This window comes from Odocoileus virginianus, chromosome 15 (genome assembly GCF_023699985.2).
Source record: "Odocoileus virginianus isolate 20LAN1187 ecotype Illinois chromosome 15, Ovbor_1.2, whole genome shotgun sequence".
In the NCBI taxonomy this organism is placed as follows: domain Eukaryota; kingdom Metazoa; phylum Chordata; class Mammalia; order Artiodactyla; family Cervidae; genus Odocoileus; species Odocoileus virginianus.
This window is the reverse complement of record NC_069688.1, coordinates 51417023-51442154: the sequence shown is the minus strand read 5'-3', so window position 1 is coordinate 51442154 and position 25132 is coordinate 51417023. Positions and strand designations below refer to the sequence as shown.

General features: G+C 41.8%; 1 protein-coding gene across 5 annotated transcripts in view; it reads left to right on the top strand.

Moving 5' to 3' along the window:
- Positions 1–45: 45 nt before the first annotated feature.
- Positions 46–25132, top strand: part of POP1 (POP1 homolog, ribonuclease P/MRP subunit) — a 51133-nt gene continuing 26046 nt past the window's right edge. The window contains exons 1-12 of one of the 5 annotated variants that reach the window (XM_070477352.1): positions 46–238; positions 3315–3366; positions 7623–7763; positions 9201–9368; positions 10467–10642; positions 11986–12234; positions 15646–15733; positions 16116–16303; positions 16990–17246; positions 17359–17452; positions 20032–20143; positions 20896–21015. In XM_070477352.1, coding sequence (XP_070333453.1) covers positions 7625–7763; positions 9201–9368; positions 10467–10642; positions 11986–12234; positions 15646–15733; positions 16116–16303; positions 16990–17246; positions 17359–17452; positions 20032–20143; positions 20896–21015 — 1591 coding nt within the window. In that variant the 5' untranslated portion in view covers positions 46–238; positions 3315–3366; positions 7623–7624. Of the gene's footprint in view, positions 239–3314; positions 3367–7622; positions 7764–8473; positions 8572–9200; positions 9369–10466; positions 10643–11985; positions 12235–15645; positions 15734–16115; positions 16304–16989; positions 17247–17358; positions 17453–20031; positions 20144–20895; positions 21016–25132 lie in introns of those variants that run through there. The other 4 variants (XM_020911182.2, XM_070477354.1, XM_020911178.2 and 1 more) reach the window with 4 other exon arrangements.

The following is a 25132-nucleotide window of genomic DNA, read 5'->3' as shown; positions in this document are numbered from 1 at the left end:
TAAAGCTTCGCCGGGGGCTCGCTCGGCATTCTGGGAGTTGTAGTTTCCGTGCGACTCCGGGCCTCCTCTGGGAGTTGTAGTCTCCGTGAGACTCCGGGCCACGTGGAGGCCGCGGTCACACTAGCGCATGCGCCCTCCAGTTCGCTCTCCGCGCCGGGGTCCTTGGTGACTGTGGCAGAACCTTGTCATCCGGACTCGGGGGGGGAGTCCTGGTTTCCTCCCACCGGGCGTCTGGCAGGTAGGTCGTGATGGGCTGGCGTCCTCCAGGGCTCGCGAATGTGGGAGAGAGTGTGTGGCCGCCCCCTGCGGGTCCCCAGTATTGACCGGGCTCCTCTCAGGTTCTTTCTCTCACACCCAGCTATAACCTCCTCTTCTTCCCTTGCTGTCAGCTCTGGGGCCCCTTCTTCCCGCCTGGCACCTCCTACTTTTACCAGAGAACTGGGGTCACGTCTTGGTGGGTGTCAAGCCAAAAAAAAAAAAAAAACGAAACAAAAAGACCCAATGAAGCCAAAGATCAGAAGAAAGGATTTATTACTTGCTTCAAGTGAGGAGAATACAGGGGATCTTTCCCAAAGCAGTGTCTCCCCAACAGAAATCCGGGACCTTTTAAGCTAAAGTAAGTTAGGTCTCTTGAGTCGTGTCCGACTCTTTTGCGACCCCTTGGACTGTAGCCTGCTAGGCTCCTTCCGTCCGTGGGGATTTTCCAGGCAAGCATACTGGAGTGGGTTGCCATTTCCTTCTCCAGGTTTTAAGCTAGGGATACATGCATATTCATGAAGGGGCTCCAGCGGAAGGCAATTCAGCATAGACTTGTGGCAAAGGTCAACAGTTCTAGTTTTAGTGGAAGCCACGGGTTCGGGGGGAGGGAGGGGGTCATAAGAAAGGTCGGCATCATCATCCCAGTTGATGTGATGATTGAGTGCCCAAGGGGGTTCAAATTCTGCAAAACAGCTGGAGAACATGCTTCAGGCTAATCTTGGTCCAGGAAATAGAAATGGGAGTTTACAACTGATTTTTATTATTGCTACTTCTCCTGCCTGATAACAGTTGTTTTTTAGGTCCCTTTCAGATGTTCAGTCAGTGTCCAACCCTCTTTGAGACCCCATGGACTGTAGCCCACCAGGCTCCTTTGTCCATGGGATTTCCTAGGCAAAAATACTGAATGGGCAGCCGGGGATCTTCCCGACCCAGGGATCGAACCCGGGTCTCCCTCACTGTAGGCAGACGCTTTACTGTCCAAGCTACCAGGGAAGCCCCTTTCCTGCTCCAGGGGATCTTAAGATCGTCTTTTTAGGTCCATTAGGATCATTATTACTGAGCCATGCTGTTCATGGACAAGCATTGTGGCCAGGCTTAGATCACAAAATGGCTTAGGCAAGAAATGGCTTCTCTAATGCCAAGAATGCTTTGGTTGTTTTTCTGGGGAACCCCTACTTTATCTGTTTACACTTCGGCCCCTGTGATCTTGAGCCCACTCTGTCTGTCGTTTCTCTGCATTGCCCCACCAGGCTCTCCTAGGACTGGGCTTGCACTCTCTGAAGGAATAAGATGGGTCACTTGGCACTGTTCACCTCCCCCCTGCCCCCCCCCCCCCCATGCTTCCTCCTCTGGAGAGCCCCTTGAGATTTACAGGATGTCTCTGCAGAAGCCTAGTGACTGGCATCTGATTTCAAGTAGGAGATTATTGATCTTGGTGCAGCAAATGGCCCCAGAGCTGTTCTCTTGGCAGATATTCAGTCATGCAGTATCAGAAGCAGCGGTACTTGGCTAAATATTTTTTACTGTTAAAATATGCATTATAGGCATGTTTCACTTCTTCTTTTATGGATGCACATGTATATTCAGCAAATATGTCTATTGAGCACCTGCTTTGTGCAAGACACTCTGCTAGGTCCTGGAGATGCAGCAGTGAAAAAGACTGGCAAAAGTCCCTGTCCTCCCCTGCTTCTGAAACATAAGAGAATCCTCTTTTTTCCACCTCTTTTTCTACATACTGTGGGGTTTTGGCTTTCTAACTCTGACTCGAGAACTTTCAGAGCTTTTTCATGGTTTAGAGTTTTGGCCTCCAAGCCTTGCCTACTCAGTTTTGTCCTCTCCTACTGTCTCTCTCCACTCTCGTTATCTAGCGTCCTTACTCCTGAAGTCACGAAGCAGATTCTTGAATACTTTCTTCCCTAAGTTCCGACTCATTTCAGTCGCTCAGTCATGTCTGACTCTTTGCGACCCCATGAACCGCAGCACGCCAGGCCTCTCTGTCCATCACCAACTCCCAGAGTCCACCCAAACTCATGTCCATTGAGTTGGTGATGCCATCCAACCATCTTATCCTCCGTTGTCCCCTTCTCCTGCCTTCAATCTTTCCCAACATTAGGGTCTCTTCAGTGAGTCAGTTCTTCACATCAGGTGGCCAGATATTGTAGTTTCAGTTTCAACATCAGTCCTTCTAAGGAACATCCAGGACTGATCTCCTTTAGGATGGACTGGTTGGAGCTCCTTGCAGTCCAAGGGACTCTCAAGAGTCTTCTCCAACACCACAGTTCAAAAGCATCAATTCTTCGGTGCTCAGCTTTCTTTATAGTCCAACTCTCACATCCATACATGACCACTGGAAAAACCATAGCCTTGACTAGACAGACCTTTGTTGATGAAGTAATGTCTCTGCTTTTTAATATGCTGTCTAGGTTGGTCATAACTTTCCTTCCAAGGAGTAAGCATCTTTTAATTTCATGGCTGCAGTCACCATATGCAGTGATTTTGGAGCCCAGAAAATAGCCAGCTGCAGTTTCCACTGTTTCCCCATCTATTTCCCATGAAGTGATGGGACCGGATGCCATGATCTTAGTTTTCTGAATGCTGAGATTTAAACCAACTTTTTCACTCTCCTCTTTTACTTTCATCAAGAGGCTCTTTAGTTCTTCTTTGCTTTCTGCCCTAAGGGTGGTGTCATCTGCATATCTGAGGTTATTGATATTTCTCCCGGCAATCTTGATTCCAGCTTGTGCTTCCTCCAGCCCAGTGTTTCTTATGATGTACTCTGCATATAAGTTAAATAAGCAAGGTGACAATATACAGCCTGGACGTACTCCTTTTCCTATTTGGAACCAGTCTGTTGTTCCATGTCCAGTTCTAACTGTTTGTTCCTGACCTGCATACAGATTGCTCAAGAGGCAGATCAGGTGACTAATGAAATCTTATTTTCTCATTGACTTTTCCTGTAGATTCACACTTTTTCTTTCCCTTATCCTGTTTCCTATTGTGCTGTACTGCAAAATTTAGTCTAAAAGACTAAAATTTTTTTTTCCTGTTCATTTTAGACCCCTGTGTTGTGTGTCAGTTGCTGCTGAGGCTTTCCTCTAGTTGCCGCAGGTAGGGACTTGCTTCGTTGCGGGGCACAGGGCGTCTCACCGCCGTGGCTTCTCGTGTTGCAGAGCCCGGGCTCTCGGGCGCGGTCTCGGTAGTTGCCGCTCCAGGCTCTGGAGCACAGGCTCAGCAGCTGTGCAGGGGCTTAGCTGCTCCGTGGCTTGTGGGACCTTCCTGGATCAGGGATCAAACCCAAGTCTCTTGCGGATTCTTTACCACTGAGCCACCAGGGAAGCCCTTTCATCTTTTACTGTGTGTGGTCTTGTTCTCTAACTGTTTTTGTTTTAAGAATAGTGAATAGCGCCAGACCGGCTGGTTTGAGTCCCCGCACAGTCACAAGCTTAGTTTTACCTCTCTGTGCCTCAGTTTTTTCCATTTACGACATGAGGATATTGTTAGTGCTTCCCTCACAGGGTTGTAAGAATAGATGAGTAAGGCCTGGGGAATAGGGCCTGACACACGAAGTTCTCAATAAATACTGGTGCTTAAGATGAGTAATTCTTTAAGGAAAGATGCCGCACCCATGTGCTACTTTGGTATATATACAACCCAAAGCTATTAAGCACATGTAGGTACCTCCAAGCTTATTAAATTTGATTAAACTGGATAATTAGGAGGTGTTTTTAATTTACAAAACACTTCACCATATGATTCTTTAAATAGGCACTCTCTTGAAGCATTACAGATAATTAAACTTGAGTGGTATTGGAGAAGACTCTTGAGAGACCCTTGTAGAGACCCTTGAGAGACTCTTGTAGATCTCTACAAGGAGATCAAACCAGTCAATCCTAAAAGAAATCAGTTCTGAATATTCATTGGAAGGACTGATGTTGAACCGAAACTCTAATACTTTGGCCACCTGATGCGAAGAACTGACACATTGGAAAAGACCCTAATGCTGGGAAAGATTGAAGTCAGGAGGAAAAGGGGATGACAGAGGATGAGGTGGTTGGATAGCATCACCGACTTGATGGACATTAGTTTGAGCAAGTTCTGGGAATTGGTGTTGGACAGGAAAGCCTGGCATGCTGCAGTCCATGGGTTTACAAAGAGTCAGACACGACTGAGCAACTGAACTGCAGTAAACTGGAAATATTAATATTTCTTGTGAAATAGCATGCCTGTATTCCTTATGCAGATTTTATTAAATCTGAGTCACCAGTTTTTTAGATTAAAAGAAATCAGAGATCACCTGTTTAATTCCCTGGGTTTCAAACCAGCTTCTACTCTACCAAGGGTTGTGTCTGATCAGCCAGGGGATAATATACTGGATGGGAAAACATGACATGTCCAATTTATATGAATATTTGAGAGAAAATACTTTTATAAAGCCTGGCACATACTTATTAGTGCTCATAAAGTTTTGACTAAAATAGCTATGAAAACAAAAACTGTGACTGTTAGGAATAGATGTAAAATTCACATAATGTTAAAGGTAAGAGTTAAAATTCCTGCTGGAAGCTATTTTAAACTAAATCCTCAGACTTCATAAGGATGTATTCTATATTCATCCTCTTCTGGCATCTGAACTGTTTGAGAATCCTTGCTAATTCAATCTGCTTATTTTCTACTCTCAAACCTAAGCTCAGAGATATGATTTCTGATCCCTAAATTTGGTGTCCCAGCCAGGGCTCCTAGGTAGTGGTGTGTTTTGCTGGGGAAGTTCTGATTCAGGTGGATTAAACTGTTTTGTAGGGTAATTTTGAATGATTCTTAATACAGTCTGATCTGAATTAAGACCTTTACTAACCAACGTGTTCTGCAGAGCTCCGTTTACTTACTACATATTTTTAAGTTTGGAAGATATTTTAGAGTACAGATCAAGTTGTTTTTCATGTAAGTGAAAACAGAATGGAGTGAGAAAGTGAAATGAGGTACATTTCTGTTACTTCATTTTTTATATAAGAGTTACCATAAACTGAGCCCTTAGTATATGCAGAGCCTCATGCATTGTGTTGGGTACATTACCTTACAACCATTTGTAGATTATTCTCATTTATAGAAAGGGAGACCGAAGCTCAAAAAGGGATAATAATTTTCCTAAGATTATATGACTAAAAAGTGTTAAGGAAGATATTTGAATCGAGGTCTTTCTCATTTGAAGTAAAGGCTCTTAAACACTCTGCCACATAGATTACTCTTAATTTTGTATGAAGTATTGAATTGGAAAGAAGATAAGTGAATTTAACTCAGTGGCATTCATCAGGTGTGGTGCAAATCCTGATGTAAATTTTGAAAGTCTGTGCAGGTGGTCAGCATAGTGATTGGGGTAACACTGCTGCCATTTACTAGACAGGGGCCAGGGATGTTACCCATCCTGCAGTGTACAATACCTGACTCTGCTTTGCATAAAGAAGTGGCTGCATGGATTTAATATGCACTGAATTTTCCAGGAATACAATAAAAAGGCAAGATTGAACTTTAAAAATAAAATTTGTACTTTACCAAAGAGTGTTTACGAATTTAGAGAACCATGTCGCCAGTGGCATTACTACCCTGTCTTAACAGGTATACACCTGTATCTCTTTGCCTTTGTAGCTGTTGCGGGCATGTAATTCTATGTATAGGTATGAGTAAAGACTAGTATTAAAACATTTAAATGCTTGGAGAATAGCTTGGTTGTGGCTGCACTGAGCTTCCCAGCCTCCTAGTGTCTCCTTCCTGCAGGACCCTTCCCTCCCTACAGTCAGCAAGGAAAGAGTTAATGACTGTTGTGTGGGGGCTTCTAGGATCCCACTTCAGCTCTGCAGATCGGGCCCATGCCTCTGTTGGTGCCTGGGTCTGTGATTATCCCCCTGGGTTAAACATACCTCTCTATTTCATAATGTCATGTAGTTATGTGAAATACTTGCATACAGAAAATAGATATTGTTTTAATTACTTTTGGGCTTCCCTTGTGGCTTAGCTGGTAAAGAATCTGCCTGCAATGCGGGAGACCTGGGTTCAATCCCTGGGTTGAGAAGATCCCGTGGAGAAGGGAAAGGCTACCCACTCTAGTATTCTGGCCTAGAGAATTCCATGAACTATATGGTCCATGGGGTCACAAAGAGTCAGACACGACTGAGTGACTTTCACTTCACTAATTACTTTTAGTTCTCCCTTACATCACAATGGGAGCTTTCCTGGTAGCTCAGATGATAAAGTGTCTGCCTGCAATGCCCGAGACCCAGCTTCGATTCCTGGGTCGGGAAGATCTCCTGGAGAAGGAAATGGCAACCCACTCCAGTATTCTTGTCTGGAGAATCCCACGGATGGAGGAGCCTGGTAGCCTACAGTCCATGTAGCTTAGGGTCGCAGAGTCGGACACGACTGAGCAACTTCACTTTCACTTTCTACATCACAATGAGAGCACATATTATAGGACTTGTTTTGATAAAAGTTATGTGTCTAGTAGGTTATATAATTAATGAATTTCATTTAAAAATAGAAGACAGGTGTTTCAAGCTCTTCAATAAAAGAAAGGGGGCGTTGAGTTTGAGAGCTGAGAACCGCTGTGGAATCAGGCTCCACTAGGTTTTTGTCCCTTTGTCCTTTAAATTGAAATCTTCTGCTGTCCTAGATTAAAGGTACAGCTGGCCTCATCTCAGTAGTAGAAATGAAAATGTTAGTAATTTATGTTCCGTTTTTGGTGAGGGTATCATCTTGGAATAGTGAATTTCATTTTTCATTGATTCACGTGGCTCTTGTTTCACTTAATTTTGATAAACTGTTTTAGCTAATTAAATTTTTTTACAAGGTCCTAGGGATCTTATCTTCATTTTTCATCCCGCCAACAAACTTTATGCAGTGTCAACCCTGGTACATGATTCAATTATTTTACAGTACAACACAGTTATTTTTTTCTGTTGAATGAAGAGTTTTTGGTGTTAATACTAGTCCCTCTGGTTATAAATCCCTGCTGTCAATCAGTATCAGTAACTTTTTTTTTTAGTTTTTTTTTAAAATGTGGACCATTTTTAAAGTCTTTATTGAATTTGTTACAGTGTTGCTTCTGTTTTTATGTTTCGGTCTTTTGGCCATGTGGTATCTTAGCTCCCCGACCAGGATCGAACCTGCGCCTCTTCCACTGAAAGGCCAAGTCTTAACTACTGAGTCACTAGGGAAGTCCCCTATGATAACATTTTGGTGTCATTAACCCGTCTATAATAAATGGAGATGTATTATATTGAAGATTCAAATTCTAAGTCACATGAACATTTATTCGTTAAATTTATTTTTACTTTTGAAATTTATTTCAAAGTTTATTTTAATTTTCTTTCCAGAAATGTCTAATGCAAAAGAAAGAAAACATGCAAAGAAAATGAGAAACCAGCCCACCAATGTGACTTTATCCTCTGGCTTTGTGGCTGACAGTGGTGTAAAGCACCATAATGGAGGTGGAAAACCTTTCCAGTGTCAAAAAGGTAAGATACACATGGTACTCTCTACAGACACTTCCCTGTGGATCAGGTTGCTTTTGTCAGTTCCTTTGGTAATCATAATCTAAGTGATGGAGGAGCTAGATTAAAAATAGATACAATTGACCCTTATTATTTGCAAGCTTTGTATTTGCAAATTCTCCTAGGTGCTAAATTTGTAACCCCAAAGTTAATCCTCATGGCACTTTGGTGGTCATGCCAAGAATGGGAAAATTTTTGATTCACCTGATATGGGTATTTCCAGGGGAGTTCCCAGTGCTGTCCTGTTTGACCTTCTTACCAGAGGGAGGAGGCTGATGGGGCAGGGCTGTGTAGTGTTAAGAGACTCCAGCTCTCACAGGGGTTTGAGTGCTGATTGTGCGGCCGCCCCAGGCAAGTCACTTAACACTTCTGAACCTCATTTTCTCTTTGGAAAAGAAAGGAAAGACTGAGTTGTTCTCACGATTTAAGACCGTAATCTCTGAGATATATGTAACACACATACACGCATGGACACGTACATGTTTTCTCTAGGAGCAAGGGCTCGGTGTTCACTGGTTCACTGTTGGCTGCGACTTTCTAGAACATAGCGGCTGGGAATAATGAACTGGCTGTACGTATTTTAGAGCTGATACATTTTATCTGTACTGGTATGTTTCTTAAAAGAAATACAATGCCTTTATCATGTCTGCATTTAACTTTTGTACTGACTTTAGAAATCTTACAAGGTGATGTGAAGGGGACAGCTGTTTATTAGTCAACAACAGGAAATAGAAAATAGATTGAGATGCAACACTGATGCCCAACAGGCCAGGTGAGAAGCCTTAACACATATCTCATTTATATCTCACAATGACAGACTTTGCAACATGTTTCATGATTATAAGGGCTTAATAATTGTCACCACAATGGAAATAAGCAAGAATGCAGTGAAAGTCTCCACTGATCTTTCTGTGTTCACAGAGAGGGATTTGATGATATCTTGAAGTCAGAATGGTTTGAATGCCCAGGCATATGTATAGAAATTTCCTTTATTTCTTTCTTAGCATAGTGGCTATCTGTTGGAGTGTACCAGAGAATTAAGATGAAAGACTAAATATGCACAATCAGGTGAACTGTAATATTTAAGGGAACTTGGGTGTAAAATTCACATTGTGCTATTTATATGGAGAAAATTCCCTTGTATCTGTTATATCCAAGGTGCTTCCGTGTGTCACAGGGACATGGTTAGCTAGCATGCCGCCTCCTAGCTGTGTGACCTTGGGCAAGTCAATTCACCTCCCCACCTGGGATCCCTCCTCTTGCGGGGGAGGACAGGAATAGCCACCTTACAGAGGGGTTACAGGGCTAAAATCCCGATCAGTGTTGTCGCCCAACACTCTCATCCTTATCTCTGACAAAAGTGACCTGTTTCTTCTTATTTTCTTTTTGAAAACATACTAGAGTCTCATCCTGGAACTTCCCGACAGCGGCAGACCAGAACGACCCACCGTCCGCTGGCTGAGTCTGATGCGAAAGAGCAGCCTTCCTCGAGGGTAACCTTTAGAAAAAAGGGAGGATGGAAAGCGGGTCCCGAGGGCACTTCTCAGGAGATTCCCAAGTATATAACTGGTAGGTGTTTGTACGGAGGCCAAGCGTGGTTGGACTGTGAGCTCTGTTTCTCTTGCAGCCAGATTTCTAGTGCTTTCTGGTGGCTCAGCTGGTAAAGAATCTGCCCGCAATGCGAGAGACCTGGGTTGGGAAGATCCCCTGGAGGAGGGACAGGGTACCCACTCCAGTATCCTGGCCTGGAGAATTCCACGGACCGTGTAGTCCTTGGGGTCTCAGAGTCGGGCACGACTGAGCGACTTTCACTTCAGGCGTGTCTCACCTGCAGCCTGGACTTACTGCCTGGGCCTGCTTGCTCTCCCCCCTCTCTCTCACCATCTTCTTAGAGGTCCTGATTTGTCTTTTTTGTCTTAAAGTTGTCTTTGGCACCACCCCATCCTTGTTAAAAAATATAAAATGCCATCCATACTCTTCCGCACGCATCTCCAAAGATAAAACCAAATTTAGCGCAGTCTGAGGGCAGCCACGGCCTGTAAGGTCCTGTCTCCAGGCCCTTTGTTGCCTCATTTCCTGAGGCCCCCTCGTTCACCCTCATCCCCACTACCTCATAACTCTGTATTTTTATGGTTTTTATGCCTTCTTGGAGGAATTCACTTAAGTGTCTCCAGCACTTTGTTTATTCTCTAGGGAAAAAAAAAAAGTCTATTTTTCAATAAAGAAAACTAAAAATAATTATGGTTATATATTTGTAAAAAAAGCAGAAACTATTAAGGAAGAAAACCCTTGGAATCAAAACTTAGATTTTGTTTTTTCTTTGTTTTCTTGTGGGATTATTACACTTAAGAATGGTTGTGATTATATTGCATGTAGCCCTCTGTTTTAAAAAAGAAAACCTTTTAAGCTTATTTTTTTAAACATTTTTTTTCTGATTAGGAAAGTAGAACTGAATCCTTGCAGAAAACTTGAAAAATATAGGTTGAAGGACAGTTTCACAATCATGTAATACAGAAATAACTACTGTTGGTGTTAATCTATTAGGGGGTTAGCATAGCAGATGAATTGTAAGTGCATGTACTTAAAATCTATTTTCTTTCTGAAATCTACCAAGAAAAGTATTGATTCAAGATGAGTTTTTAATGGCATTGCTATTTCCTTTGACAGCTTCTACTTTTGCTCAAGCCCGAGCTGCTGAAATCAGTGCCATGTTGAAAGCAGTGACCCAGAAATCTTCTAATTCGCTGGTTTTCCAGACTCTGCCACGGCACATGAGACGAAGAGCCATGAGCCACAATGTCAAACGCCTTCCTCGGCGGTTACGGGAGATTGCCCAGAAAGAGGTATGAGAGTCCTTTAGTGTAAGTGTTTGGGTTAGTAGTTCTTTAAAGAAACTGAGAAGTATTAGCCTAATAGAAGTGGAGACGGAAATGGCAACCCACTCCAGTGTTCTTGCCTGGAGAATCCCAGCAACGGGGGAGCCTGGTGGGCTGCCGTCTGTGGAGTCGCACAGAGTCGGACACGACTGAAGCGACTCAGCAGCAGCAGCCTAATAGAATTTATTAAAAAGAAAACTAAGAAACAACATACTCATTTTGCATATTTTTTGGTTTATCATTATCTTTCCCCCATTAACCCCATACCCCCAAAATTAGCATGCTGCTGGATATTATAGCTACTTTTAAATATAGCATTTGAAACCTCTCTCTCTTTATGATGTTAAACATTTGGTGTTTCCCAGTCAGATTTAAAATAAATTTTGACCTTCTTACCAGGTAAGTAATTTAGCTCTGCACTTTGAAGTGTGACCAGTCTAGAGCTAGAAGTTTAAAGGATTGCTTTTTGTCTTTTTTAAAATTGAAAACTTGAACTTGGATTTAATTTTTGTTCAAGTCCTATTATTTTTGGCTTTACCAAAATTCTTGGTTTGGTCATTCTGTGATTGTCCAAACACCCTTTGTCTTCATTAATTGATTCAAAATTTCTTTATCAAGTGCCTTCTAGGTACTGGCATGGCATTGGTGGTGGGGTTAGAATCCATTAAGGTAAAATCCTTATTCTTAAGGGGCCCACAAACTAATGGAGAAGAGTTTTTCCCACAGAAGTTTAGCTTAACTATGGAAGAGAGGAAGAGTGAAAACTAAACAGGAATTTTGTACTTTCTAGATTTAATGGGAAGTCTGTTTCCTTATGATTGCATTTAGCATTTGTCTTTCAATACTTAAGTGATATGAGTTGTGTAGGTTTTTCCCACTTTTATATTTTTGGTCTTTAGTTTTGGGTTTAATTATGATCTTCGAGGTTAAAAAAACTATAGAAAGAAAACAACAAAGAGCTAGCGTTTGATTTATTCTTTCTTGCTGTCTGATATTGATAGCTACACATCAGTTTGACTTACTATGTTGAACATTTTGTAAATATTCTAATCTTCCCAGGCCCCAAAGTTTGCCCAGTTCGTGAGCGATAGAACTGAGTTTTCTTCCTAGGTTTGCCTTTTCCTAAAATCTTCTTTCTTTCTGCGACCTCCTCTACTTTCATTGGAAAAAATCAGCAAGTTAAAAAATTAAACTAGTGGAGTCTGTAAGGTATTTCACTTCACCTGAAATCAGCTCTTTGAATTCCTAACACTTAACTTTGTTTTGAGATGGTCACAAACCGGGATCTGCCTGTCTTCTTGAAACTATAGGCAGAGAAAGCGGTTCATCAGAAAAAAGAACACTCAAAAAATAAGTGCCATAAAGCTCGACGATGTCACATAAACCGCATACTGGAATTTAACCGGAGACAGAAGAAGAACAAATGGCTGGAAACTCACATCTGGCATGCGAAGCGGTTTCACATGGTCAAGAGGTGGGGCTACTGCCTGGGGGAGAGGCCGACAGTCAAGAGCCACAGAGCCTGCTACCGGGCCATGACGAGCCGCTGCCTCCTCCAGGTACGCTCTCTGAAGCCAGCTGCCACTCGGCGCGCTCCCCTCTGTTTCTATTTAGGCTCTTCCGAACCCTTTTAGAAGAGCTCATGGTAGGACAAAGCCCTCCCTAAGATTATGTATTTTAAAAATAATTACTGGGTGAGAACCATTTTGCTAGATGCTGGAGTTGAAGCAGCCTAGAGTTTTGGGGGGAGACTGACAGTCAGATAATTAGCCTGATATTCAGTTGTAAGGGAAAACTGCAATACTATGAGTATTCATGACGGGAACAGGAGTGCTTCCCCATGCAAGTGCAGCTACAGCCGAACTCTAAGGGATAAGAAATTGCCAGAGTGGGGAAGGTAGAAGGCAGCCAGATAGGGAAGGATTGAAATAAACGCAGTGTGACAAAGATGAAGAGACTGAGAGCAGGCCCAACATTAGGGTGAGATTAGTTCTGGAGAAACAAGTAGAAACCAGAGCCCACGGGGTCTTGTTGGTCATGCTCCAGGTTTATTCAGCATTGATTCATTTAGCACTCATTCGCCACTGTAGATATTTGAGAAACATCTCTGCTGGGAAGTGTGTTTTAAAGCCTTTGAGAGGATAGTTGATTTTAGAGCTGCATAATAGTCTTTGTCTGTCTTGGCTGTCCTAGCTCCTCCACCCCAGCCGCCTGCCCCACTCCCCCCATCTCCGCATGAAATTGTTTCCTATCTTTTTCAGTACATGTCTAGCAATCTTTTCTTTGCAGAGGGCCTTTCAGTGGCAGGATGGCCTTGGCCAACTTTAGAAAGCTGTTAGTATTAGCATCCTCTGATACCTCTTGAGAGCAATATAGCAGAATAATCAATACAAGAACCTGAAAAAAAATTGTGGTAAAAAAGACATAACATCAGATTTGCCATTTTATTTTTAAGTCTGCATTTCCGTGGTACTTATTACTTAGGTCTTAAGTATATTCACATTGTTGTGTGGTTCATTACCATCCATCTCCGGGACTTATTTGTCTCCTCAAGCTGAAATTCCTCATCCATTAAACACTTAAGTCCCCATTCCTGTCTCGCCCCGGTCTCTGTCAGCTACCATTCTACTTTTCATCTTTATGAATTTGACCCCTCTTGGTGGCTCACATAAGTAGAATCATATAATACTTGTATTTTTGAGACTGGCTTATTTCCCTTAGCATGATGTCTTCAAGGTTCACCCATGTTGTATCATGTGTCACAATTTCCCTCATTTTTAAGGCTGAAAGATATTCCATTGTATTTTATACCACATTGTGTTTATACATTCATCCATCAAAGCTGATCCACTCTTGGGTGGTTTCTACTTCTTGGCTATTGTGAATAATGCTGCTGTGAACATGGGTGTACAAACATCCCTTCAGTTCTTTGCTTTCAGTTCTTTTGGGTACATACCCAGGGGTGAACTGCTGGCCCATGAAGTTCTTGGTTTAAATTTTTGAGGAACCATCATACTGTTTTCCATAGAGGCTCTACCATTTTACATGCCCATCAGCAGTTTCTCCACATCCTCACCAACACTTGGTGTTTTCTTTTTTCTTTTTTGATAATCGCCTTCCTAATGGGTGTAAAGTAAATACAGGAACCTCTTAAGAGCCTTTGATTTGAAGACTCAGCAGCAGAAATCATGGATTAGAGTCAAAGTCTTCATTTTACATTGCGGGACTGGGATGCAGAGTGATCAAGTGACTTGCCCAGGGCCACACAGCTTGTTGGTGACCTACCTAGCTCTTGGATGCTGACTCCCCTGGTCCATGCTTTCTCCACTACCATCACTCAGATTTTAAGGCAGACATAGTTACTTCTCATTTGGGGCAGAATTTTTTATTCTTTCTTTTACATCAGTTCTAAGTAATAAAAATTATAGCTAGTAATAAATATTTTTGAATACTTAATGTCTGTTTTAGTACTTTACATATATTTACTCGCTTAATCCTTACAACAACAGTATTGGGTAAGTGTTTACTATTATTTCCATTTTACAAATGAGGAAGCTGAAGTTGGGCAGTTTACCCATAGCCTTACACCTAACGAGTGGTGAAGCTGGGATTTGAGTCCAGGTAGTCTGGCTCCTGGAGAAGGCAATGGCACCCTACTCCAGTACTCTTACCTGGAAAATCCCATGGATGGAGGAGCCTGGTAGGCTGCAGTCCATCAGGTCGCTACGAGTTGGGCACGACTGAGTAACCTCACTTTCACTTTTCACTTTCACGCATTAGAGAAGGAAATGGCAACCCACTCCAGTGTTCTTGCCTGGAGAATCCCAGGGACGGGGGAGCCTGGTGGGCTGTCGTCTATGGGGTCACACAGAGTCAGACACGACTGAAGTAACTTAGCAGTCTGGCTCCAGAGTTCCATGCTCTTAACCATCATTCTCTGTTGTCAGCCAGTTGAACGCACTCTAGTTGGGTTCATCTGCCACTGACAACTGGGAGTGGATCACTGTTGGTGAAAGATTTCTATCAGCACAGATGAACATGAGTTTGTCGGAGCCTTTGCTGTACTTTGCATTTTAGTTTCTGTGTGTACTGCATTTGCTTACAGGAGCTGTGGCAGAGGGGTTAGCTCGGGGGTCAGTGAGCCTGACTCGAATGCCAGCTTCTCCACTTTCTGATGACATGACTGCTCAAGTAGCAGTCTGTCTCAATGTCTTCACCTGGCAAATAAGTTAATGCTGGCATCTGATCAGCAGGTGTTGGGAAGATTAAATGACAGTCCAGTATAGGGTTAACCCTGCTCTGACACCCAGTAACCTTTCAGTAACTATTAACCATTATTATGTCTTTAACATAATTGATTTTATTAGCTCAGTCTGAGCTCTCTTCATTCTGTTTAAATTGATAAGACTTTATTCTCATTACTCACCTTTTTCCTTGTACATTGCTTAGTCAAAGTTGGATATCGTGGTTAATACTGAGCAGGGGATGGGAATTCCCTGGTGGTCCAGTGGCTAAGACTCCATGCTCCCAATGCAGGGGGCCTAGTTTTGATCCCTGGTCAGGAAACTAGATCCTTCATGTCAACAGCTAAGATACAGAGCAGCCAAATAAATAATATCAAACAAACAAAAGAGAGAGACTGAGCAGGGGAGAAATGTGAGATAAATTGCCTCATGTGTCATTAGGCTCAGTGTTGAATAATCCTAAAGTCCTAAATTAGCTAACCAAAGTGAGCATCCTTAACATAATTTTGCTGAATTTATTACAGTCTCGCTTATTCTACTTTGATTTTTCACTTTAGGTGATTTGGGGGCGGGATAATCCTTAAAGGCAGTAGTTTTTACAAATCACTTGGAACTTATCTGTGAATATAGGAAAAAACACATATTTCCTTTCTGAAAAGTAGGTCACTGCCATTTACATTTTAAATGGAAATTCAAGTATTTAATAGTATCTCCCTCTTTTTATAGGATTTATCCTACTACTGTTGTTTGGAGTTGAAGGGCAAAGAGGAAGAAATACTAAAAGCACTTTCTTCAATGTGTAGCATAGACACAGGTAAACTTGTTTCAAAGCTGAGTCCTGTTTAAGTGTCTATATTTACTTATTTCATGAACAAGTGTCTGCTTAAATATTTTGGAATTTAAACAGGCCTTACAGAGATAGTTCTTCCTAACAAGAATGTTCATGTAAGGAAAATTTGGGGTAGCTATTAAATCATTTCTAACATTGCTGAGTATAAAGTGAGAGAACCATTATTCTGGTGTAGTAAATCTAGGTAGGAAGAAACTCAAAATTCATTAAATCATTTTCTCAATAAATTTATTTGAGAACTTATCATGTGCCAGGGTTTGATCTAAGCAACGACCAAAACTAAAACCTCATCTGTCATGAAGATAGACAGTAAATAATCTTGGAATTTTGTTTTTGTTTATGTCAGGATTGACTTTTGCTGCAGTCCACTATTTGTCTGGAAAGTGCCAAGGGAGCGTCATGCTTTACAGGGCAAATAAATATCCCCTAGAAATGCTGGGTCCTGTGACATTTATGTGGAAGGCCCAGGGGACACCTGGTGACACTGCTGAGAGCAGGCAGTTGTGGATCTGGCTTCATCCAGCTCTTAAACAGGTATAATCCTTGACATTATTTCTCATCACTCAGTTGCTGGATTCTTGATTACTGTTATAAATCAGTGCTACGGAAATTTAAATTGTGTGAAAGTTTGACTGATTGCTCGGTATTGGAATATAGGGAGGATAGTTATGTTAATATTAATAAGTGAAGCAAATCTTGACCTGACTTTTGGTAAGCCCTGAGTAGAAGTAGAGATGAAACCAGTCTTATAACAATGGCTTGAAATGTTGCATAGAACTAACGCTTCCATCATTCTGAATTGGTTCCTTGTATTCATATGCTTGTTAGAGCCAGTTTGATGATGAGAATCTGTTTTGAGTAATTCTGATAATTTTTTAATACTGCATTTAGCTTAGCTTCCCTCTTTTAGCATACTCACTGCTTTCATACAGTAGACTGTAAATTTTCTCCAGATTCGTCTTTAAACTAGTTTTTTAAAAAAATTGGTCAGAGTAGTCACATTGTTTTCATTAATTTTGGACTTTTAGGAGTTCTTTTTTGTTGTTGCTTTGTGTGTCAAGCACTACTCAGAGGAATCAAAAAAGCTTTTTGACAATTTTAAATTTAGCTTCATTTTTGTGAGATAAGCATATACATTTTTACTGGTAGAAAAAAATAAACTAAACCAACTTAAACTTGTATTTAAATTCGGAGTTTAAAATGTCTGAACGTGTTCTTAGGATATCTTAGAGGAGGTAAAAGCAGTGTGCCAGTGTATGGAACCTACCAAGGCAACTGTCTGGATCCCAGATCCCCTTTTGACACCGTCTCAAGAGAAAAGCCAGATTGACCTGCCTGAAGAAAAAATCGGCAAGAAAAGAAAACGGAAAGATGATGGGGAAAACGCTCAACCAGTTAAAAAAGTCATTGGTGATGGAACTAGAGATCCACTTCAGCCATATTCTTGGCTCTCCCCAAGCACAGGCATCATGATCCGGTATGGGCTGAACCTCCTCTGAACCTACTGAACGTTTTCAGTGAAGGCGGGCTCTGTTTTTGTCAGTGAGACAGACATTATATGCAGTATAAAGCCCTTCTCTTTCTTTCAGTGATTTGACTATGGAGATGAACAGATTCCGGCTGATCGGTCCTCTTTCTCACTCCATCTTAACTGAGGCACTCAAAGCTGCTTCCGTCCACACCGTAAGAGTAAACCTGATTGCATTGCTTTATTCTGGTCAGGTCCTTCTTAGCAAATTTGTGAAACCTAATATATAATTTGGCAGCATTTGGGGCCATAGCTTATACATGTTTGTTTGCCTGTTTATGCTTATTATCAAAGATTTTTATCTTTCATTTCTCCTAGAATAGCAAATCTAAGTGAATGTAGCAAGTAAACTGATTGGTTCTTATTTAAATACAGACTGCTCCTGCAGCTTCTGAATTTTGTAAAGGGTCTTAACTTCTGCTCCATAGGTAAGTAGGTAACAGGGAGCCGCCCCTAAAATCCCTGAAAGTATATGCCAGGTTTCTTTGTTTGTATTTGTGTGATGCATAATTCTCTGGGATTCGTTTTCAGGATGGTCTCTAGCAGGTTGAGAGCAATGTGTCAAATGTACCTCTGTTCAGTAGAACTTTTTGCAAGAATGCTGTTTCTTTGTGCTGTTCAGTATGGGCGCCACCAGCCACAGGTAGCTACTTGAGTGGCTAGTGTGACCGAGGAAGTGAATTGGTACCTTTACTTATTTTAATTATTAATAGGTAAATTCAAAGCTGTCTCTGTCAAGTGGCCACCATATTGATTGCACAGGTCTGGAGAGTAGAGAGTAGATGAGGCATCAGACTCAAATGTGGACACTTTGGGTTCAGATTTGGTTCGTTTTCCTGTATCAGTGCCTCTCAGCGTCCGTGCCTCTTGCCGATTGGACATGTCTGATACAGTGATAGAGCCAATCAGAGTTTGAGCTGCTGGAAGACAGATACTTTAAAAACCAAAGGCGACTTCTGTCTCTTCACTGTTTCCTCACTAGTCTCTGTCATCTCTGTCCCGGGTCCTGAAGAAGCTTCTCAGCTTTCTTTCATTGTTCCCATTTTTGGCTCCTTTCTCCACACAGGAGGCAAAGTGATATTTTAGCAATTTTTTGTTTTTTTCCAAAGGAAAGTGAAGTGTAATTTTCTTTTTTTTTTTTTTAATTAATTCATTTATTATTTTTTGCTGCACTGGGTCTTTGTCGCTGTGCGGGCTTTTTCTCTTGTTGCAGTGAGCAGGGACTGCTCTCTAGTTGCGGTGCACAGACTTTTTATGGGGGCTTCTCTTGTTGCAGAGCACACAGGCTTAGTGGCCCCAGGGCATGTGGGATCTTCCCAGACCAGGGATCGAACCCATGTCCCCTACATTGGCAAGCAGACATCTTAACCACTAGACCACCAGGGTAGCCCCATTTTAGCAATTCATGCTCATCGAGCTACTTCCTGATTCAAAGCTTTTGGATAGCTTCTCGATGAATTTGTAGGAGAGAAAGTGGTCTCTCCGTCCTATTCCTCCGCCATCTTGGCTCCTCCCCCCTCTAGATAGCTTCTCATTGTATGTGAGAAAAAAAAAAAATCCAAAGCCCTTAATTTGACTGGTGATCTTGTGCCTCCATGCCTGTCTGGCCTTATCTCTTCTCACGTTCGGCGCTTCAGCCACACTGGCTTCTTCCAGTGGTTCCTGGTTCTAGAATGTGTCAGATCTCACGTCCCTTTGAGACTGTCTAAATTTTCTGTCTCTACCTCTCTTCTTGGCTGAGTCTAAAGGTTTCAACATCTATATCACTTTCCTCTAGAATTCTTTCCTGATCTCCAAGTTCAATTAAATCCTTGCTGCTGTTTTCATTCCGTCTTGCACCGTTCCTCAGTTTTTACATCTAGATTTGTTCACATGTCTTTGCGATGTCCGTGTCTTAAGACTCTGAGCTTCATGCTGGCAGGCTCGGGGCAGTCCTCTTCTTGACTCTGTGCCCCAGGCTCAGTGCAGTGCCTGGTGCTGACTAGGCATTCCACACTGGCTAGTAAGTTGCAGAGGGAGGATTTGAACCTGCCAAGTTTGGTTCCAGGGTCTGTACTTTGAACCACGTGCTACCTGAGTTTCTGTGAGGTAAAGGGCTCAATGAATAAATATTATAGGTTAGATTCTGTAGGGGAACATCCCCCTTCAGCAAACTTTGGTATGAATCACAGCTGCAAAGTTCTCTTCCCGGGCATGCATATGGTACTCGAAGTGCTGTTTGAAACCTCAGTTCCTAGTTCTGTTCAGAAAAAAAAGGCAAGTAAAATACATTATTTCTTGAAATTTCTAGAAATACTATAGTAGTAATATCTTCCTTTGCTAAAGATTTCTTCAAAAGGGGTTTTGTTTTGGTTTTTCTTCAGTGAGGAAAATTGTATTGCTTAGTCTGGCGATGAGGTTGGTAGTGTTGGGAGAAGAGCAAGGAGCAAGGTCTCTCGTGTTGGCGCTATGCTCCGGAGACCACAGGCGTGTGGTACGTTAGTCAGGTAGTCTCTCAGAAAACGCAGATATTCTTCTTAGTGTATGAACTCTTGAGAGAAGCATAGTCCTACATCCTTGTCTTTGGTTAGAAGAGTTGTTAGTCTGATGTGACAGTTTCCCTGGTTCCTCTCCAGAAACATTCATTCTAAGAAACGAGGATGAAAGGATGGAGGCCAGTAGCACAAACGTTTTAACCAAAATTATTAAGCCTGACCCATTGTGGGTCTGGTGAACAGGAGTTGTTGTTTTCTAGGAGGGAGAGGACACGGAGAAGACACCTCACCGTTGGTGGATTGAAAGCTGCAAGAATCCTGATAGTGTTTCCCTTCATCGCAGACAAGCAGCCATTTTTGACTTGCTGGGAGGTATACGGGGGAACGGGGCTTCCCAGGTGGTGCTAGTGGTAAAGAACCCGCCTCCCAGTGCAGGAGACGTAAGAGATGCGGGTTTGATCCCTGGTTGGGAAGGTCCCCTGGAGGAGGGCACAGCCACCCATTGCAGTACTCTTGCCTGGAGAATGCCCTGGACAGAGGAGCCTGGAGGGCTACGGTCCATAGGGTCACAAAGAATCAGACACGACTGAAGTAACTTAGCACTCAGCATGCATACGGGGGAACACGGTCGTACTGGGGAAGACGGGAGGAGAGGGAACTGGGTTAAAAGAGCATCTTGCAGCTGAGCTACCTCAGTGTAGTGGTGCTTTTTACTTTGAAACTGTTAAAATACAGCAAGAAGCACAAATGAGATGTTAGTATTTTAAATAAATAACTGGTATTCCGCTACTATATTTAAATGCATATACCAGCTACTAAACTGAAATCTTACGTACCCACACATGATTGCATTTGTATGTAAAGCTCCTGTAGTTATTGATAGGAATATCCATGTTCATGTTGTAAAATGACCTGTAATGTTAACTTAATGTTTTTGGTAAAGCTTCCCTCTTTATGAATGTTAATTTATTCTCTGAAAGTATCATTGGGAAGATAAAAGGGAATGTGTGTTTTTATAATATCAGCCCAAGATGAAAATTTCATTAGAAACATTTGAAAATGAAAGCAAAATATGTATGTATTTGTGAATAACTTCCTGTTTGCATTTTGTTTTGTTGCTAAAGGAATAACATCACCAGCAGAAATTCCAGCAGGTACTATTCTGGGACTGACGGTTGGTGATCCACGAATAAATCTGCCTCAAAAGAGGTCCAAAGTTTTGCCCAATCCAGAAAAATGCCAAGGTAAAGTTCCTGAGACAACCCTGGTTTTCCTTAACAACCATTCTGACTAGTCAGTCCCATTAGAAGAATTCCACCAGTGACAACTTCTACAGTAACTTTATCTGTAGAAAATTTCAGGCCATCTTTTTACTTGCCTACCTTTTCAAGGTGATCATGATAAAAGGAAATGGTGTATCAGGAAGTATCTTTAGCTGTAAACGTGTATCCTGATCCTTATGTTCATTTTTTCCCCTGAGTTCTCTATTTTCAATATCTAGTAAAAACCTGCCTCTGCAAACGGGGTTCTCTGAAAATGCCTGGCTTTTCAGAATTTTAATTGTGAGGAAGGGACCCGCACCCGCAGCTGGTCTTGTGCTCTTTGGAAGCCTCTGTCTGACCATACAGATGACCCAGGTTCGAATCCTGGCAAGGCCATCCCAGGTGCTGAAGGGTAAGAGGTCTCGGCTTAGAGTCAGTAGCGTGGCCTGTGGGGGTTTCTTTGGGGACGTGGTTGGGGGTGGGTGGGGGCTGGCTAAAATCTTAGTCTGATCTGCACAATTGTGATAATGTCTCACTGTGTTTACTGTCATTTAAGCCCAGTTAATTGGAAGAATAATTAAAATCAGTCTGTCAGTTTTGGGAGAAAAGATACTGGTGTGTGTAGTAACAACTTGAGATTTGTTTTTTTTTTACCTTCACAAGTAGGTAGATAGCTTATTAAGGGGGCAGTACAGTACTCTGCCAGAACCTTAACATGAAAGGTGGATTGGATGAAAGAGGAATTTAAGATATATAGGTAAGTTAGTTAATTAGAGAGTCTAACACTTTAATTGCCGAATTGTTGGCTCTTTCTTTTCTTTTTTAATAGCAGTATGGTTGGGTACAACCGTAAAAGAGCATCTACTACACTGATAGTTATTGACTGTCAGAACGGTCTCAAAACTGCAGTTGAACTCTACTTAGTCTGTCTTGCTGCCTCAAATCCTTTTTTGGAATAATTTTTAAAAATTCCTATTAGGGTATAGATTTACAATGTTTTATTAATTTCAGGTGTACAGCAAAGTGAATTTGTTATTCATATACGTTCAGTTCAGTTCAGTCGCTCAGTTGTGTCCGACTCTTTGCGACCCCATGGACTGCAGCTGGCCACATACATATACGTATATCCGTTGTTTTTAAGAGTCTTTTCCCATATGGGCCATTACAGAGGATTGCGTAGAGTACTCTTCGCTCTACAGTAGGTCCATGTTAGTTATCTATTTTATATACAGTAGTGTGTATATGTGTCAATCCCAGTCTCCCAATTTATTCCTCCCCTCTTTCCCTCCAGCCCCATAACCATAAATTTATTTTCTACATTTGTAACTACTTCTGTTTTGTAGATAAGTTCTTTTGTGGCCTTTTTTTGAGATTCCACATATAAGCTATATCGTATAATATTTGTCTTTCTCTGTCTTACTTTGCTCAGTATGACTGTAGCTAGGTCGATCCATGTTGTCATAAATGGCATTATTTTGTTCTTTTTGATGGCTGAGTAATATTCCCTTTATATTTGTATCAAATCTTCTTTATCCATTCCTCTGTTGATGGACATTTAGGTTGCTTCCATGTCTTAGGTATTGTAAACAGTGCTGCAGTAACATTGGGGTGCATGTATCTGTTTGAATTATGATTTTCTTTGGGTGTATGCTCAAGAATGGGATTGTTGGATCGTATTGTAGCTCTATTTTTAGTTTTTTAAAGAATCTTCATACTGTTCTCCATAGTGTCTGTACCAGTTTTGGGAAAAGGCAGTTATGTATTAAATTCTTTCTAAGGCTTTCATTGTTCATTTGCTAAGTTGTGTTCAACTCTGCAGCCCCATGGGCTGTAGCACACCAGGCTTCCCAGTCCACTATCTCCTAGAGTTTGCTCAAACTCAAGTCCATTAAGTTGATGATACCATCCAACCATCTTATTCTCTGCCACCCACTGCTGCTCCTGCCTTCAATCTTTCCCAGCATCAGGATCTTTTCCAATGAGTTGGCTCTTCACATCAGGTAGCCAAAGTATTGGAAGTTCAGCTTCAGCATCAGTCCTTCCAAGGAATGTTCAGGACTGATCTCCTTTAGGATGGACTAGTTTGATCTCCTTGCAGTCCAAGGGACTCTCAGGAATCTTCTCCAGCACCACAGTTCAAAAGCATCAGTTCTTTGGCACTTAGCCTTCTTTATGGTTCAACTCTCACATCCATACATGACTACTGGAAAAACCATAGCTTGACTATACAAACCTTTATCAGCAAAGTGATGTCTCTGTTTTTGAACATGCTGTCTAGGTTTGTCATAGCTTTTTTCCCAAGGAGCAAGCATCTTTTAACTTCATGGCTGCAGTCACTGTCTGCAGTGATTTTGGAGCCCAAGAAAATAAAATCTGTCACTGTTTTCAGTTTTTCTCCTTCTATTTGCCATGAAGTGATGAGACTGGATGCCGTGATCTTTAGTTTATTGAATGTTGAGTTTCAAGCCAGCTTTTTCACTCTCTTCTTTGACCCTCATCCAGAGGCTCTTTAGTTCCTCTTCACTTTCTGCCATTAGAGTGGTATGATCTTAATATAAATCAGTTCAGAGAAAATTAAAGTCTTTCTTGAAAAAACATTACAAAATGATAACCAAGATAAGCCTAGTTACCATCTGTCATCATACAGATTTATTTCAATATCATTGGCTATATCCTCTGTCCTGTACATTGCATCCCCATGCCTTATTTATTTTATAAATGGAAGTTCGTGTCTTTTAATCTCTCTCAACTATTTCATTCATCCCTCCACAGATCTCCCCTCTGGCAACCACCAGTTTGTTCTCCATATCTATGACTCTGTTTCTGTCTTATGTTTTGTTTTTTAGATTCCGCATACTAGCAATATCATTTGGTATTTGGCTTTCTCTGTCTGGCTTAGCATAATATCCTCCAAGTCCATTCATGTTGTTGGAAATGGCAAAATTTCATTCTTTTTTATGGCTGAGTAGAATTCCATTGTATATGTACCACATATTCTTTAACTGTTCGTCTGTTGATGGACCCTTAGGTAGCTTCCATACCTTGGCTATTGTAAATAATTGATGCAGTGAGCATAGGGGGTGCACATATCTTTTCAATTGAGTGTTTTTATTTTCTTTGAAAATGTACCGCGAAACAGAGTTGCTAGATTGTGTGGTAGTTTGATTTTTCATTTTTGGGGGGAGCCTCCATTCTGTTTTGCACAGTGGCTGCACCAGTTGACATTCCTACCAACAGAGCATGAGAATTCCCTTCTCTCCACATCCTTGCCAGATCGGTGTCCCCAGGAGGACGCCCAGTTGCCTCCTGCCTTTCTGGGAAACTTAAAAATCAGCAAGTAAAGGCTCTTTTCAGACTGCTTCCTCTGTACTGGTTCTTGGAGCATGTAGATTTTGTGTGCACCCTTTCAGAGTGGGGTCTGTGTTTCCTGTAATCCTCCAGCTGTCCTGTAGTCAATCCCACCTGGCCTTCAAAGCCAGATGTTCTGTGAGCTCATCCTCTCCATACAGCTCCCCCAGGCTGGGGAACTTGATGTGGAGCTTGGGCCCTTTGCTCTTTTGGGAAAACTCTGTAATTGTGATTCTCCTCCTGTGTTTTGTGGGTCACCTACCCCGCCCGCCTAGCCCGGGGAGTGTGTGGCTTGACTCTACCAGGTCTCTCTCTACCTCTCCTCTCCAGTTCCTTCTTTATTTTCTTTACCTATAGGAAGTCTCTCCTGCTAGTCTTCAAGATGTTCTCATACATAGTTGCTCTGTAAACAGTTGTGATTGTCCTGTGCCCACGTGAGGAAGTGACTTCAGGGTCTTCTGAACTGTCTTGACCACCAGTCTCACAATCTCAGCACATCACAACTGCAGAGTCACTTCCAACTTTTTCTTTTCTTTTGCAGCCATCAGACCCATGTGGGTATGTTCTGTTGAGTGATCTTTTGTGTTGGCATTTTAGGACCTTAACCTAAACCCATGAATTGTCTGATTTTTTTTTTCTTTTTTTTCTTCTAATTCTTCAGTCCAACAAAACAAAATCTGAAAGATATATTTCCCCCTAGTGTTTAAATAATTGCATATAGGATATCTCTTCTATCAATATGCATGTTTAT